Source organism: Pimephales promelas, chromosome 25, assembly GCF_988280905.1.
Source record: "Pimephales promelas chromosome 25, fPimPro1.hap1.1, whole genome shotgun sequence".
Lineage (NCBI taxonomy): Eukaryota > Metazoa > Chordata > Actinopteri > Cypriniformes > Leuciscidae > Pimephales > Pimephales promelas.
Window position 1 is genome coordinate 20,250,204 of NC_142793.1, and position 18,240 is coordinate 20,268,443.

Below are 18,240 nucleotides of genomic sequence, written 5' to 3' on the forward strand. Positions count from 1 at the left end.
TTCATTCGGAGTCATCGGATGCCCATTTTCCACAAGTTGGTATGATTCTTTAGGGTGTTCATGGTAAGTTTGTAACATACTTTGGTTAAAATTCCTCAACGGTCATATAAAACACCCTTTTTACTTCCTCAAAAACAGATTTGTTCACAGTGACCTGTTTCGGTAGCCTGGCGTCGTCATGCTCAGATTCTAGTTAGAATACGAGTCTGATACTGCTCCATTGGGCTATGATTATGTGGCATGTTTCAACCAAACAAGGATAAAAAAAAAAATGCCTCTGTCTGCACTCAATTGGATAGACTGAATCCTGTAGGAAGGATGGCAAAAACATCTTTCTGATCGACAAATGCCTTGATCACGGTTCCTCTTACAATGAATGCGGTCTACATCTTCTTTAACAGACTGCAATCATTCTTTGATTTAAACAAATTCAACCCAAGCGCTCTTTGGTTACTGTTGATCATCTGTCTAACATCGTTAAAGCCCGCTCTGAAAATTTGATAGGTCACAATGGATCAAGTCCAGATCGAACTTCCTGTCCTCAAATGTTGTGGATTTTTTTTCATTGGATTCATGGTGTTCATATCTATACATTTGTGCACATCTGTTTATCTTTAAACATCTCAGACTATTTCAGAACAAATGTCCTACACACACACACACACACACTTTCTGGATAAGTGTCATATGCAGGCTGTCTGAAGTGATTACAGGCAGGGGCCGTCTGGGTGTTAAGTTAACCCAGGTGCTTGATTTCTCTCTCACTATGAATAATTGATCGTCACATGTGTATAGAGGCAGGATGTCACAGTACACTGCATCAGCTCTAGCCATGCTGCAGGTGCTCGTTTTCATTTAGGATGTTTTAAGCAGATCGGACACCCTTTCCTTGAAATTCAAGTGGCCCGAGGAGTTGCATTTGAGTTGCAGATTACAACCTGGTATAAACAGGAATGTGTCTTGCCTCACCAAAAATGCAAAATCTTAATACCAGGCTATCCTGGGAGCCTATGATAATCTGGTCCCATGGCTCGGGTCTCTCCTCCAATGCAATTCTGTGATTTACTTCATAATTCATTAACATCTCTTAGAAATGTAATATCTCCCCTCTCCTCAACAAGCCACACAATTAGAGGTATCATGCATGCCTGTATGCCCTGAATTGTAATCCTTAGGATTAGGAGAGTTGAACCAATCTGAAGTAAAAGTGTTTCTTGCCCTTCATATTGTGCACGTGTAGGCGTCTGGCACTACTTTAATCTCCATTATTATTGTACGAGGCATCCCTTCCCAGTTTATAAGAGAGATGACAAGGGCATTTTGCAACTGGCCTGGGACTCAGATGATGCAAATGGAACAAAAAGCATGCAACCGAGACAATTTCACAAGACAGGCAGGGAAAACCAATAGGTGAAAGATCTGGTGTGTCCTCAGAGATTCCTCAAGAAGATCCAGTGTTTGGGAGGAAACACAAAAGTAATTCTAACTCTGAAAAGAGGCTAAAAGACTAAAATAGGCCTTTACATGCCTTTCACCACAAAGAATGCTGAACAAAAAGTCAAAATAGTAGAAAAGTATTGCCATTAAAGTGGAACATTCCAGGTGATTTGTTATAAAACAGAAAAAATTTCCTGGATGTCTCTTTTAATGTGTGCCACGCACACTACACCTATATAACGTGTGGAGGGTGAGTGATATATGTTGTAAGTCGAAGTCAACAAAGTGTGTGTGCAAACCCCCTCAATGAAGGCCCCCGTTCACCATGACAGCCGTATTGATTTGGCCTTCTCTCTCCTCTGTCATAAAGCTATCTCTCTCAGACCACTTAATCCTAATGGCTGGCTTTATTCGCCTTTTCTCCCTCCTCAACACTGAGCTCAAGCAATTTCACACAATATTAGATATGATTTCACTCAGGATATTGATAATGGTGGGGAAATATTCTGACTCAATGCAATCTTTAGTGGTTAAATAGCATTTTGGATCATTGGGGATTAAGTTACCAAAAAAATCCTTTATTTATCGAGTATTTTACTGGTACTTTGATTATTAAATACCCTAAGGCAGGGGTGTAGAATTGAGTAGGGACACTAGGGACGTGTCCCTACCGATATCCAGTGATATACATCTATTTATACATCGGTGTCCCCGTCCCCTCCAATTTCAAAATCAAACCTACACCACTGCCCTAATGCATTGTTCATGTGCCGTGCCAGTGGTTCTAAGCAAGAATAAAGCTGCTATCACATTTACCATTGCTCAGCAAAATTTTGCAGGCAAAATCCAGTCATTACAATAGGAATATGAATAAGCATAATTGGGATTTTTGTGAGGGCGAAAAAGTTCCTTCACATTCAAGTTGATCACGTGAATTTGTGGCACTGACCAACAGAAACCTGCTTGGTTTGAAAGTGACTTCTGTGTGAGCAGAGCTTCATACATCTCAAAACTGACAATGGACCCATTTTTGTAAGTGTATGTGACCACACTTTAAGTTGCAAAGTGGACCAGACATTAGGCTAAACATGAACTATATGAATCATCCCAAAAAGCAAAGCTTAAGTAAGACTAAGCATAATGTAATATGGCGCTGTTCCATGATGACATTCAAGTGGTCTTACAGGGACTGTACAAAACAACACATAGGGTGTCCTACAGGCTACAACGCAGTGGACTACAACAGTTGAGGAATTAATTAGACCACTTACATATATTCTAATTAAAAATATAATGAAGGCAGGGGTCATGATCTTGAATAGACAGAAACTCGCTGTTTCTTCTTTTGAACACTCGGTTCACTCCACCCACCTTTGTTCATAACTCACACAGTGTATATATTCAAAAGAACCACTATGTTGAGAGCCAAAAGAAAATGCAGTACTGCTTAAAACAAAAACACAAATCACCATCCTCTTTGAAAATAAATATTGCAATAATAAACCAAAAATGTACAATAACAAAAAGAAAAGTAACAATCTGGCTCAAAAGCAGCATTTACAGCCCTGCTCCTGTTTAAATATTTATTAAAAAGGAAGACGAAAATGTAGCCAGTAGTTCTGGAGACTATGCGTTTCAAAAGCCGTTATAAGACAATCAATTGGAGAGGACATTTTGATGGGTTTTTACAATGGAAACAGGCAAGGCAGGATTGAAGTGAGAGCAGCAAACACAATCAGTAAACTGAAGTGGAATGAACGCCTCCCAAATAAACCATGAGAAGATGTGCCCACAAGTGTCCAAACTGACACCTAATTCATCATTAAAAGTGCTGGAGTAGGAGAGTGGGTCTCCTGCGATGGATATTTCAAACCGGCATTAATAGCAACAGTATCATAAGGGACGCTCATTGTAGGCTGATCAAATGAGATTACTGCTTCTGTAGAATAGGCTTTCCCATTAAAAAAGTTGTTTCCCATTAAAGCTTGACAACATTTGTCCTTATAAACATGTTTTCAAACCAACAGGCAATATAGTCTATAGAACGAGGGTTTCGAATCCTGCTCCTGGAAGACCTTTCTACAAAGGTTAGCTCCAACACACCAGCTCAGCAAGTTCTAGGGTTGCGTCTGAAATCTCAAACTGTCACTTAGTGAGCGTTAAAAAGTATGGTTCTATATAGTATGACTGTAACCAGGACGTACTACGTTCAACATGTCACTCTTGCTATCGAACCACTGCAAGATCAATGGCAAAACTCACCTTTAAGTCTTGAGCTGCCTCCATGTGATTGTCATAGACCAGAACATTGGCTGTCAGGTTCATCCTGTCTTTAGCAGCAGTGGATTCTCCTACTAATGCGTCGGATGCAACTGCGATGTTCAGTAGGGGATGTTCACACTTGGTCCCATCCCACACCTGCTCAAATTGGGAAACTGTCAGTTGAACAAATTGTATTTAAGATTCAATGATTTTGAAGGTTCAGATTAAAGGTAAAATAGTAGAAAGCACCTTCAGTAGGACACAACGACTATCCATGACAGCCTTGGCCAGCAGCTGGCAGGTGAAATCAAAGTACATCCCGGGATGTATAGAGGACAGCGAGACAGTGGGTTCATTGGATATCAGAGACTGGCTGGAAGCCCATTGGCGAAGCTTCTGCACTGTATTTCTATCAGATTCTCCAAAGTAAAATGATTTGCTGGTGGCACGAGGGGTTACTGGGCTGTCGATTATTCCATCGAATGTGACTGCAGACCAACCATAAGTGTTCAAGAGTGTCATGGAGTCATTGAATATTCCTGTCTGGGAGAAAATGGAAAAAGATACATTTAGTCTTAAAGTCTGAATGAAGTCATGTCGCCAACACATTTTTTTGGGTATTAGAATTACATTTGACCAACGTTTTTAAGATTTAGGCTGAATTTACAGACACTGACAGATCTCTAGTTGTTGTGAGGTCTGCAAACTAACTGTGCTATTGCAGCCCATCAACAGTGCCAACTCAACTGTAGTTTATTATTCAGCTTACATAAAAGAGATGGTTCACATAAAAAGAGAGGCTTTCCAGAGACTCTTTCACCAATATCTTGGCGATGTACGAGTGACTTCAGGGAATATGTGGTACTGCTAGATTGCTTTAAGAGTTTAGATGCAACTTGCTCTAACGCAACTTATAGTAGACTGGTGTGTTGAATTACAGCAAAGGTAGCCCTCCAAGACCAGAACTGGACAACTCTACTCAAAGCACATAAGTGGTTTAGGCCCACTTTCAATATTCTGAAGAATGAATGAACAGGTCAAACCTCCTCACCTTGAATCTGTGGAGTCGGATAATGTCCCCAACTCTGAAGATGACAGGGTGATCCTCCAGTTTTTTAGAGAAGATGTTGCAGCTCACTTTAACATCTGATTGATCTGTGATCTTCAGTGTAGAGCAGTAATCTAGTGACAAATAATGAGGTACAGACTAAAAAAAAAACTCCAGCTTGAGGTTTATGCCGTTGTGAATATGCCAAATGACTAAATGTAGTTAAGGCTTAAAGTACCGTTTGTACAGTTAATGACACAAGTAGCCACAAACGATGGTAAACTGTTTTCATTCATTGTATGTAACCAAATCAATTTTCTTTAATTTGATGATATTTCTAGCACAAATATCACTTCTGCTTTTGCCCAAGCATTTCAAAACTGAGAAAATGCATTAATCCAGGACCAATTGGTCCCCTTTTAGAGATGATACACCATTCCCTTCACTGATCACTCATCAAAACATTGTTACTTCAACAAGCCAATTGAGTGTGACAGACTGATTCCTGGCATTTTACCACAGCGTACATGTTATGATCATTGAACTACAATGTATTGATTATGAAAACTGCATGAACGTAGTATAGTTATGTACCATAAGAAATTTATTTGACATTTGGTTTGCTTCAGCTTTTCTTGAGATGTAGTCTGCGACTTGATGGTATAAATGATCTTATTCAAACACTGCAGAGAGCTAACCTCAGCAGTACAAGCCAAGGGCGCAGTTTTGTTTTGAAACAAAGAATAATGTAGACTACAAACTAAATTTGTTTTTGGTAACACTAGTGTCCTTGTTACATGTAGTTAATGTAGTAATAACTATAATTTATAAGTGACTAATCTTAAACCAAACACTAATCCATTCCTAACCCTACAGTAATTACAAGCAGTTAATTATTATTACTAGGTACTTAAATGTATAATTAGACTGTTACACGGACACCTTAAAGGTCTAACCAAGTTTTTTCTCTCTCTCTCTCTGTTTTTGTTTTGACAGATATTTCGTAAGTGGCCATAAAAGTCATTTAGAAAGCCATTTTTCCTTTGGACTCACTCTCCAGAGAGCTCAAATAACAATGGGATAGCCTATTACAGCCTTGCTGGGATGAAGGAAATTCACTGACCTGAACCTTTAGAGGGGAAAGGCTGTTTGAAGAAGGTCACAACACCATAGACGTTCACCACTGTCTTGTGCTTCAAATTGTTTAGAGGAACATAAGTGTATTTGGCCTTCACAGAAACAGGGAATATTGCCATTAAATGAATGTTCTGGCTTCAATACAAGGCCTAATGTTGATTACCACAAACAGAAAACTGAAATATTTGAGCATAATATATAACATGGTTACAATAATGCACAATAATTATATCAGATATAAATTGTCAATGCCAACAAATCCAATGGAGGCAAGAGAATTCCTTAATTTAATCTAGACCTGAATGAGCTAAAGCACTTGATCTGGCTCAAGCAAATGTAAACGAGGTTGGCAAATTAAAAGGGACGCTGTACTCAAGTGAAGAAACAGCCAATCAATCAAACAGAGACAACCTGAAAGAGACTCAAGCCAATTTAGATAAAGAATCTCCTTGATCTCTGGCGGATAAACGAGATATATGGTATTAGGACAAATTGGAAAGGATTTCTATCTTATATCTACATGAAAAGAAATGCATACTGCACCTCTGAACAGGAGGGACCTTGGGAGGGGGCAGCTGAGGAACATACCTATCAAACATCACAAAACAAGCGATTGAAAAAAATACATAGTAAGAAATATGGTTTTCATGATGTTTAAGAATAGGATGATGGGGATTTAAAAAAATGCAAGCACATAACACTCACATAGACAAAAGCGTCATTGCCATCCATCTCTAGCTGACAAGGATGTAGTTTGTCTCGGAGAAAAGATGGAGACTTTTTGATAGTGAAGTCTGCCAATAAGACAACATCCTAAAATCAAAATAAAAAAATAAAAAAATCATTTTGTTGTAATGCACTTCATGATGTATTATGTCAAATTTGTACGTTTTAGTTTAAAAATACCAGTGACAGATAGGTTTAGGGGTGGGTCATTCGTTCAAATTCATAAGAAATGGGACACCTCGTGAAATAAGGAAAAATCTTACGCATTTGTACGAATTAACCACCTTGTAAAATACAGCAGAATTGCAATGAGATCGGGTTGAATATTCATATGCAGTTTATAAATATGCAGGCTGCTATATAATTTTTAACTTGATTATTTATAACCTGCTTCCTTTGGAAGTCGAGAACAAGAGTTTCAATGGCAATAAATGAATTCTTCAAACAAAACGAGAGAGAGAGAAAAAAAGGCTTGTTGCATCATGTGACATAGAAAGCAGTTTTTTTCCACTTCAATTTATCTGGTTATTACATTTCCTTATTTGTTCCTTGTCCTGTACATGGGATCTTCTATGCCTGATTTATCACTCACCAGGCAAAAATCATAAATTCGATGGCTTAGAAACAACATCTGCACAACAAGCCACATGATTTGAGGTATCATTCATGTGTATAGCTCGAACGGGTTTATTCAAGCCCCAAAAGCCAAGTATGAGCAAAAAATAAAGATTCTTGTTTTGACAGACACCACTAACAATGACCTTGAGTGGAAAGGACTACCAAACAAATGGCGTCTCATCCCTTAATCTTTAGGATCAAATTCAAACTTGTGATTATTTTTAGACTTCAGCATCTGGATAAATTAAGCTGACTTACAGAACGCATCTAAGAGTTTAATCCTTGCTCACAGGTATTCAAAGATTAGACCGATAATGTTTAGCTCTATCATCATATTGTGAGTTGCCAAGAATCACGATAGCTCATCAATTCAAAGCTTTATCTTATGCCACTGTTTTAAGAAACGCTGATACCCATGCCAAATGGCAGTTTTATAATCTGTTTTCGAAAAAGCTCCTGGCAACAACAAAGAAAAGTGGAGGTTGTTTGTCAAATTTTTTTTCTACACTTCATAAATTCATTTTTTTTGTTGCCGTCATACAATGAAACGCTCATGACAATATCAAAATGTTCGACCTCCAACTTCGAAAATAGGAACTTTCAGAGCCAGTTTAGACCCTTCCGGGAAATATGAGTGTCGACACAGCTAGTAAGTAACAGATTTTTCCATTAAGTAACAGATAATTTTGAGAGTGACACAAAGGAGGATCCTTGGGGAGTAAACGCCAGAGTTTTGACTGAAGGCACGTCTCTCAAGGCTGATTTTCCCTCTTAAAGCCATTGTCTGTCAATGGGGAGCTGATCTGAGCTGCGACCATTGTGTTGCTGGAGGAGAAAAGCAGAAAAATACTGGCTATGCAACTAAAGTGCTTTGCACTCTCTCAAACCATCTTCACACAATTGAGGTTACATCAGATGACCTGTTTTCAAAGTAAGTGAACCCAGGCAGAAATATTTGCCACATTGAATATGGCAGGGCTTTCATGTAGTTAAGATTCTTTGACTGCTATCAAAGCAGCAGTATAAATTAATCTACTTCAAGAAACATATTGACACTCGCAACATTATTAGAACATTTAATTTTTTTAACAAATTACATTTTAAACTGGTTATTCATTTAGAAGACGCTTCTAGTGATTTGCTCAAGTGGCCCTTCTTAACCAGGTGCAACATAAGATTTCAAGATTATAGACCAACAAAACTTTACTGTGGGTAGGGCTACTCAACGCGATGCGACAAAAATAGAAACCAAACAACTGACAAAATGTCTGGTCATGCATCAGTTGTCACAGTTCCCACACTTGTTAGGACAAAATCTCTTATTAAAGGTGCAATGTGTAAAAATTGAGTATCTATTAACAGAAATGCAATATGACATCCATGACTATGTTTTCAGTGGTGTATAAAGAACTTAATAAACCGTAATGTTTTTATTACCTTAGAATGAGACATCTATATCTACATAACCACGGGCACCCCTTCTATGGAGGTCGACATATTGCGATCTACCGTAGCTTGTTCGCCAATTTCTGCTCATATGTTAAATATATGGTATGGGACGTTTAGTCAAAATGCAAAAAAAAATGTTTTAAATAATAATAATCACAATTGGGCTTTCTAGGGCAAATACACAAACACTGAGATGAAACCCATCAATATCTACTTTAGCTATATGACCCAGTCCTCCTCCTTCCTTTTTATATCTTGACAGTAGTGTTGTCACGGTACCAAAATTTCAGTATTCGGTACCAATACCAGTTAAAATTCACGGTTCTCGGTACCAATTTCGGTACCAAAGCTTAGTTTAAATTTACATATATTTAAGTGTTTATCACGGTTACAAGTATGGAAACTGTACATTTGTATTATAAACACTTTAGAAAAAGATTAGATAAAATTACCTAAAATAAACAATAGTATACACTAACACATTTTTAAAGTTGTTTGTAAAGTTTTAATCCATTATTTATTTAATGCACAATGAATTAAGTGAACAAACATGAACAATCAGGTGTTTGTAATAAATAACATTTTCAAACATTAATTATTGTTGTAAAAATATATTGTTCACTCAATGTGTTGATAACTAAGTAATGTTGATGAATGGTATCTTTGTAGCATTACCATAAAACATGTTTTATTTGACTTGACTGTCCTTTTATTTAATCTAAAACTGCATTCATATTTAATTTTGAAAAGGCTTTTTAAACCTGCTGAGTTATAAAGGCAAGAATGCGCCTAGAACTGGCACTGACATTAAATGACAATACTAAATACCAGTAGCCTACTCTGGTGTCGGGTGGATACTACTGTGCTCATGTAGCTGCTACTCGTAAAACTACCCCGAAAGCACTTTAGAGGCCGTTCACATGTCGCGCGTGTTTTTTAATTATATTTTTGCGCGTGCTTATTCTTTCCAAAGCGCTTGCTCTCACGCGGCGTCTGTCGTTGCTATGCAACGCCAACGAGTTTTTATTATGAGCGCGCTTAAATCGCGCCTATATTTGAAATTGCGAATTTGCATGTAATCGGCCTCTTATGGCAACGTGACATTAGCCTAATCCAAAATATGTCCATATGTGGCTCTTTCCTCCTTTCGTTTCAACAAGTGGATTCAGAGAGAGAGAGACATATCAGCGTTATAAAGAGGATGCAACTGTGCACGTTTCAGACATCGCGTCTAGAACAGAACTGGATTAACCTGGTACTCGGTACCTAGAAAAGCTGGTACCGTAACATTTTTTTTTTTTAGTACCGACTTGGTACCGAAGTACCGAGTTTTTTGACAACACTACTTGACAGCTTGAAAAATAAGTGCATTTCCATATATTTTCCAAATACTCCAATGAATATTTTAAAGTTTTATAGAAGCCTACCCCTTGTCTGACAGACTGGGAGAAGTCCTTGGCCAATGTGCCAAAGAAAATGACGTTGATTGATGTGTGTTCAGTGGTACTCTGAGGGAGGTCCTTCTCTGAGAAAGAGAGAGAAAACAGCAAGGACAGAGTGAGACTGACTACATTTTCATTCCAAGACGGAAAATCTGCATAGAAGAGAGCTAAAAATCATAAACCTGAGTAAGTCTGAAGCATGCTTTGAAGAAGCCACTATTGCAATTGAATTGGCCTTATGTTGTGTCTCTTTTCTCTAGATACATCACAGCACAAAATCCAGCGGCAGTATATTAGTTAACATTTTAATGGAGCAAAGCCATGCAGTCTGGACGGCAGATTTTTCTATACAAATCTTTTAAAACCCAAAGCGCCAGAGCAGCTTTAAACAGGATGCGAGGTGTGAATGCCAGACAGATTGAGTGTGTCGCTGCTGACAAAACAGATCAGCTTGATGCATCTCAAGCTTGTTCATGATCTTTGTCTTTGAATTGAAATTCAAATGGGGAAACTCACCTCTGATCTCGGCTTTAAGCATTTCGATGCCATCTTTCTGTGCGCAGGATATCATAGGACCTTTGTGAACCACTCGAGCCTGTTCAGAGGAAATAACTCCTATAAGCACTTGAAGAACTGAATAGCAATAGTTATGAAGTATTAATCCACTTCCACGCCATAAAACCTTAGATCAAATGCACATCAAACCATCATTACCAGCAATTCTATATATATATCAATTCTTAAAAATATGTGGCAGCTTAACAATTAGAAAGTGGCCAAAAGAATTTAACATTTGATATTTTTAATATTTGTCTATATGAATTTTAATACACATGTAATACTTTTTGTGACCATTCAGATCTCAAAACAATGGTAAATTATTAATTATTATGATATTTTAAATAATAAGTTAATGATAATAATAATAGAAATACATTATTGTTTATAAGTTAATAATAATAATAAATAAATAAATGTGATAATAATAATACAAATAATGCATAGTTCTTTATAGCTGTAATCTGAGAAATTTAATTATTTTCTTATAACCCATATAATATACCTTCATATAATATTGTTATTGTTAAATGTCTAATAACAGATTGTTATCGTTATTAATACAATTATATATTTTTTCAAAAATAATAATACATTCTTGATTTTTATAGTTGTAATCTAATGATCCTATATTTTGTAGTCATTATTGTGTCAAAAAAGAAACACCACCATTAAAATTTCATCATAATTCATATAATAAATTATTTAACTCCATATAATAATAATAATCTGTATCAGTCATCATAAAGCAAGAAGGATTAAAAGTACAAATGATGTCTTGCTCTAATCAAAATGAATGCACAAATGCATTTTTTTTAGAAAACAGAAGGTGCAAAAAGTCAGTAAATTCTACATTTTGCTGTAATTCTGTGTATAAAGTTCCGAGGATGTTAAAACAGAAACCACTGAAAGAGCAGCATCAAACCTTAACACATCTGTGTGAGGGGTCAGAGGTCACTGTGAGGCCTGTTATAGATGTGCGCCGGAGATGAGCAGGGACCTTGGCGTCTAGGTCAGATGAATCTTTGACTTTTTGTACTGGCATGTCTGTAACATTAAGAAAAATAACTGTGCATGTTTCCAAGCAAAAGAAAAAAATGCATCATGAGAACTAAAGCAACATACCGGTCCGTGCCAAAGTCACATGGCAAACCTCTCAGAAGCAATTAAGCCCATGTGGCATCGAGCCACAAAAATAGACGTTTGAATAATTGAGAATGAAGAATTGCATGTACACGCGCGTGTCCACGTGTTTGAACTGATAAACATCTACCTAAAAGCATCTTGAGAAAATGGTGTGGATGACAAATTATACTAATTAATTCTGATCTGAAAAGACTACCGGTGCAGCTCGCCTTCAATCAGTGGAGGCAAACCTGATATGAAAAACCTCTCAAGCGGCTCCATTGAAACACAAGCATGTACAACGACCCATCCAGAGGAAATGACGTTCATTCTATGCACTGGAGGAGCTTCTTGAAGACCTGAACATCTGGGAGAGCGGTCCATCGAGGGTCTTGATCTTTTATAGACCTTCTGGCCTTTACAGTCCCAGAGAGTCTCGAATCTCAAACCCTTGTAAACAACATCTGCTGGATGCACGTGCAAAATGGCTCCGATTTAAAGGAGTAGTTCACTTTAAAAAAAGTTTTGCTGATGATTTGCTCACCCCCATGTCATCCAAGATGTCGACGTCTTTCTTTCTTCAGTCGAAAAGAACTTAAGGTTTTTGATAAAAACATTCCAGGATTTTCTCCATATAATGGACTTCAATGGGAACCAAACGGTTCATGTCCAAATGAGAGTTTCGGTGCAGCTTCAAAGGGCTTTAAATGACACCAGACGATGAATAAGGGTAAGACTAGGGCTGGGTATCGATTCACATTTCAATTTCGATTCGATTTCGATTCACAAGCTCTCAGTTCGATTCGATTTCGATTCTCGATTCAATTTTCGATTTCGATTCCTGATTTGATTCTCGATTCGACTATAATGAAGATGTAATATAAATCCTATATTTATAAAAAAGAACAGTGGACATAAGTTTACTAGTGGTTAATTAATACAAGGAAATTAAGAGCCATAAACCTGTATATAAAACTCTTTTTATTTTAGGTACACTAAATGCATACAAAGAATAAACAGGATTTTGATGCAATATGCAAAAAATGTCAGAACAGTCGCACAGCTTGATCAAACAGTATCATGTTATTTTATGTTTAAGATAGATATAGATAAATAAATATATAAATATTTAGACATTTTTTTTACATTGATCTTACCTAAATGGTAATGTAGTTTTTTGTTTATTTTTGTTTTAAGAGTTTATGTATGGAAGCTTGATTTCAATCTTTGAATTAAATTGAAAAAAGTAGCACAAATAAATACAATAAAATAAAGACACAAATTAAGAGACATTTTGGGGTAGTTTTTTGGGTATGTCAGAACTACAGAAACTGACTAAAGTAATCCAATGTAAAATAACACTGGATAGTCTTTTTAGTCCAGACTGAATTAAATACAAAGGCTATTAATTCTGATTGCTTACAATTAATACTATATTCTGTTGTTATGACAACAGAATTAATGACTGACACAAATGGCTGCGTTCACTTTAAGAACTAGTGCGCGAATCCATTACTGTTTCATTAACTTTCTGTTACACGCGTTTAATGCTAATTTAAGACATTACCGACTGTCTTTACGAGGTTACTCACCAAGACCAGAGTTTTGACATAATGTCGCGTGTTTTAACTGTTAAAGTGATATAATCCAGGGATAAAACTTTTGTTTCTGGCGAGCTGTTTGTGAGGCAGATTTAGGCTGTAACGTTACTGTGCACGCAGTGAAAGACATCTCTGAGAGTGCGCCAGCACGGGATAGTTTAACATTGCTTGTAAAACTTAAAAAGACGCAGGCCCGTCGCCAAGGGGGGGCATTGGGGGGCAGTGCCCCCCCAAACGACTTACTGTGCCCACCTACGCATGAGCTTGACAATAGATGTTAATATGTATATGCTAATTATTACATCGAACAGAGCTGGGTCTTTCTGCATAACTTATCTCACAGGAACGGTAAGCTCTACAACGGTAGGAATGTATAATACATTATCTTCAGAAATGATTTAGAAATTCATTATTCAACGCATTATTACACAGAACGTAACTTGAAATATAATTATTTTCATAAATGACTGTTAAAACATCCCAAAACAGCACCCAAACCTTGCAAAGACCTACCTCATTAATTATTCACATTCAACAGCCAATGGCAAGTCTCCAGCAGCAGACCTTTCAATTTGTTATTTTTGTGTTAGTATTTTTACTTCTTCAAATTACAATATGCAGTTTGTGTTTAAGGATAAATAAATAATATAAACAATGCAATTTATTTAGTTAAGCATACAGTATTGTTTATACGTAATTCCTTTGCGCAGCTGCGCAGTACATGCGATGCGAGAATCAAATTTTGGTGGTTTTGTACATAGTCTATGGTTTTGTACGCCTACAGCAAAGCTTATGCTAAGTGGTTTAAAGTTTCGTCGTTGACAAATACGACTTTTGACCAACAACAACGTGCGTGGAAACGACTCTGGAGCTAATTAGATGGTAGGAACAGACAGTATAAGAAAGGTAAGAATAGAGAATTTGTCTGCTACATTGCTAAATTTGTATTGCAGTATGTTATGCATTGCTTTTATTATTGCTGTATTGTTGGTGGAAACCAGGTGCTTTTGTGACTCATTTTTATGAAGTGTAGAGTCATAAATCAATTTGGTTTTGGCGTAGTTTTACTTAGTTTGGACTTTGGACTAATGATATTACGTTGATTGCGCCTTTTACAAGAAAGCCACTAGATGGCACTGTGTTGTGTATGTGACGAACTATGCAGATTAACAAAAAATATAGGCTACTAGGCTAGCAAGCTATATGTGGAAATGTTAAGAGAAAATAAACAGAGACGTTGAGATCATACAGTGAAGTATTTTATTTAAATAAAATGAATTAAACAAGACTATTGTGGTCTATTTTAGTTGAAGCCTAATATGGGTTGTTGTTTTGGTCTGTCTCAGATCATTAAAAAAAGTGTGCCCCCCTATGAAAATTAAATGCCCCCCCAATTGGTTTGTTCTGGCGACGGCCCTGAAAAGACGTGAAAATGATAAACGTTAGTTACGATCATAGGTTACGTTGCAATGCTGGCCCGATTGTTAAGTGAATATTCTGTCATGTCCCGACTCCTAAACGCGTGTGTGTATCGACAGCTGCAGCGCTTGGCGCTTGCCTAGTGCAGAGAGACGAGAAGATGCAGCACCGCGTCCGCGAGCCCTTTATATGGAAAAAATCGATTCGTGGCCGGTGAGAATCGATTTTGAATCGAACACATTTTAAAAAACGATTAATCGAAAAATCGATTTTTTTGCCCAGCCCTAGGTAAGACTAGGACCCTTATCTAGGACCCTTCGAGTCACGACTCGAAAAAAGAGTTCGAACAGAAAAGTCATGGACGTTCATCACAGAACAGAGCAAGGCGAGCATTTGTGCTTATAAAAGTTAAACTTTTTTTATTTATTTTTAAATGCGTGATTGTTTCGCTTGATAAGACCCTTATACATCGTCTGGTGTCGTTTAAAGCCCTTTGAAGCGACACTGAAATTCTTATTTGGACCTTGAACCATTTGGTTCCCACTGAAGACCATTATATAGAGAAAATCCTGGAGTGTTTTCATCAAAAACCTTAATAATTTTTTTCGACTGAAGAAAGACATGGATATCTTGGATGACATGGGGGTGAGTAAATTATCACCAAATTTTTAAAAAAAAAAAGTGAACTACTCCTTTAATCTGATGAATCAAATCATAAAACAGGACTAGAGGTGTAAAAAATATCATATGAATTCCATCAAAATTTTAGCGCATCCCTAAAAAAAACACAATTATTTAAAATAATATACTTTTAAAATTAAGCATTATTACAAAATGCACTTTTTAAATGGTGCATTTTCGCTAATTATGACTCAATCAAAACTGATCGGATTTTTGGCCCAATTTCTGATTTCACAATGCATTGCATTTGCATAGTACGACTGCAACCAAAATCGCATGTCAGAACAAATTTCTACACCTCTAAACACACCATAAAGAGCAACAGAGCCAGCTGGAAGTGGAACCAATGGACTCCAAACCTGCCGGCTAAGCCTCAACTCTCTTGGCAACATGGAGTAATTCAGGAACTCGATTCGGATGAATCTGTTGAAAACACCACCTGACTGGCGGCCCCCTGTTAATTTGAGTTAGAGGCCCCTGGGTAAGAGTGTGTTAAACTGAGTGGGCTTATGGGTAAGAGTGTCACCATCTTCACTGACCTTGAAGAGTGTTTTTAAATACACCCAAAATAAAGCGTACGGGTCGGGTGACAGAAAGTCCACATCATTTCAGATCGAAAAGCCGATAAATCCAACGATTTAGACTGCACTGAAAGCACACTGAATGATTTTTAAAACTGTTTAAAAGGGTTGGAATTAATCATGTGTCTCCTCACCTCAATTCAGAACTGAAGGAGCATGACAATAAACTGTGACAGAACTAATGTTTGCTTTCCCGGTTTCAGATATGTCCCTGAAAAAACCTTATTTAGATGTCTTGGCACTGCAGATATATTACACTGCACATTTTGATCCAGTTGTTTTATTCGGCCCAAGACTACCTACAGAAGACATCATTACACAGGGCATCAGGATGAGCCGTAGTGATGTTGTTAGCACTTATGAATATTCCTACGCATTTCTCCCAGGCACTCCAGAAAGGAAATTGAAACCAAGCGAAGTGGAACGGAAAGGAACTAAGCCTGCACAAAGTGAATTAGGCTTTACTGTTAAAAGCACAGAATTCAAGAAAAGACAGAAAAATCAATAGATTGTGTCTCTAATTAATTCCTGAAGGGATTTCTCAACTCCAAACAAGAATTAATTAACCTAGACATTTTTTCCCCCTCCCTTTTCCAAAATCATGACCTAAAAACACAATTCAAAGTAAATACACCATTTTACACAACAAACGTCACAGCAACACACAACGAGTTGCATCCTGAACAATCTGAGCATGATTGATGGACAACAGTAGAATTTTTTTTTTTTTTTTTTTTTGCTGGAAGGTTTTTAAAATTCATTGAAACTACTCTAGTTCTAGTGATTTTAGTTGCATATTATGCATACATATGGTGCATACATTTCTAACAGCTGAGAACTCACAAATTAAATGTTTAAAGGGCACCTATTATGCAAAATTCACTTTTACATGGTGTTTTAACATAAATGTGTGTTGGAATGTGTGTTTTTATAAGATTTACTAAAGCAAAAAAAATGGTTGTAGACTTGAAAGCAGTAAAACATGCCTTATGTTATGCACTGCATAACCATAATATGCTTAGACTGGACAAGCAAAGCTTTCACACATTCATGGCGTAATCCTGTGCTGTGTTTAAATGGATATATTCGAGTGTAAAAAGAGCTTCAGGAACATGGTAGTGTGACCCTATGAGCTCCTGTTAACAAAACGCTTCAGTATTAATGCCAACATCACAACAGCTAATGTCAGAGGAAACAGCTCCTCGGGCACATTTACCACAAACACAGGCAGAAACACGCTAGACGATAATGACAATGGGGAGAAAGAGATATGGTTCACTTTATTTTTTTGGAATCTGGTGAGGGAAATGTTGTTTAGCTGCAATAACTGTTGGCCTTTTTGTAATTGAGTTTACACATTGATGTTTTTGCAGAAGAGCGGCTGCCATTACTGTCAATGGTAACGTTAGCATCAACATGAAACAATATCGCTCGCGTTTAACTTCAGTAAACATTAATCACTTGAATGTGTTTCTGATTAAAATCTAAAATCTTTATATTAGGACTTTGTAGAGTGCAAGACTATTTAATACATCTTTAGTTTCACAAATAGACGTTTCATTGCAGTATGCATTTCTTAATGCCAAGCAAATGAAGCCGATGTAAAAGAAGCAAAAGTGTAAAACACTGTCTTCCACTTCTCTGAGGTAAACAACAAAGTTAGCTTCTGCTCTAGCTAACTTCCTGCTGCTTAAATCACTGTCTGGCTTATTCATTCCGCATATATATATTCTTTCTGACAGATGAAAACTACTGGATACAGCTGAATTATCAAACTCACTGTGTTCTCATGCTCTGCAGACTGCACACTTTCAGCTTCCTCCTCCTCCTCCTGAAGGTTTGAATGGGCGGCGGGCGCTGAATGTACCGGATATTACGTCACTAAACTGGGCAATAAAAACCCGCGGAAATCATTACTAAATCGCTTGGGAGCATAGACTATAAAAAAAGAGCAATAGTAAATTCTTTGTGAATAGTTGCTTTAACACTATGGTATATATTGACACTGAATACCTTTGCTAACCTATGAAATACGAAAGCAAAACATGATTCCACAACATGTGTTAGCTACATTTAACGTGTTGTTTTTGTGTAGGATGTGAAATAATTAGGCTATAAAATCGTAAATAATGGAAAAGTTAACATAAAATGCAAAC

At 37.1% G+C, this 18,240-nt stretch overlaps 1 protein-coding gene across 2 annotated transcripts in view; it reads right to left on the reverse strand.

Moving 5' to 3' along the window:
- pot1 (protection of telomeres 1 homolog) overlaps positions 1-17,956 on the reverse strand; it is a 34,653-nt gene extending 16,697 nt beyond the window's left edge. For both annotated transcript variants that reach the window (XM_039658066.2, XM_039658065.2), the window contains exons 1-10: positions 17,865-17,956; positions 11,603-11,724; positions 10,636-10,714; positions 10,105-10,202; positions 6,590-6,697; positions 6,428-6,472; positions 5,871-5,976; positions 4,751-4,881; positions 3,949-4,242; positions 3,700-3,855 (exon numbers count right to left, since the gene is read on the reverse strand). In XM_039658066.2, coding sequence (XP_039514000.2) covers positions 3,700-3,855; positions 3,949-4,242; positions 4,751-4,881; positions 5,871-5,976; positions 6,428-6,472; positions 6,590-6,697; positions 10,105-10,202; positions 10,636-10,714; positions 11,603-11,722 — 1,137 coding nt within the window. In that variant the 5' untranslated portion in view covers positions 11,723-11,724; positions 17,865-17,956. The remainder of the gene's footprint in view (positions 1-3,699; positions 3,856-3,948; positions 4,243-4,750; positions 4,882-5,870; positions 5,977-6,427; positions 6,473-6,589; positions 6,698-10,104; positions 10,203-10,635; positions 10,715-11,602; positions 11,725-17,864) is intronic.
- Positions 17,957-18,240: the final 284 nt, after the last annotated feature.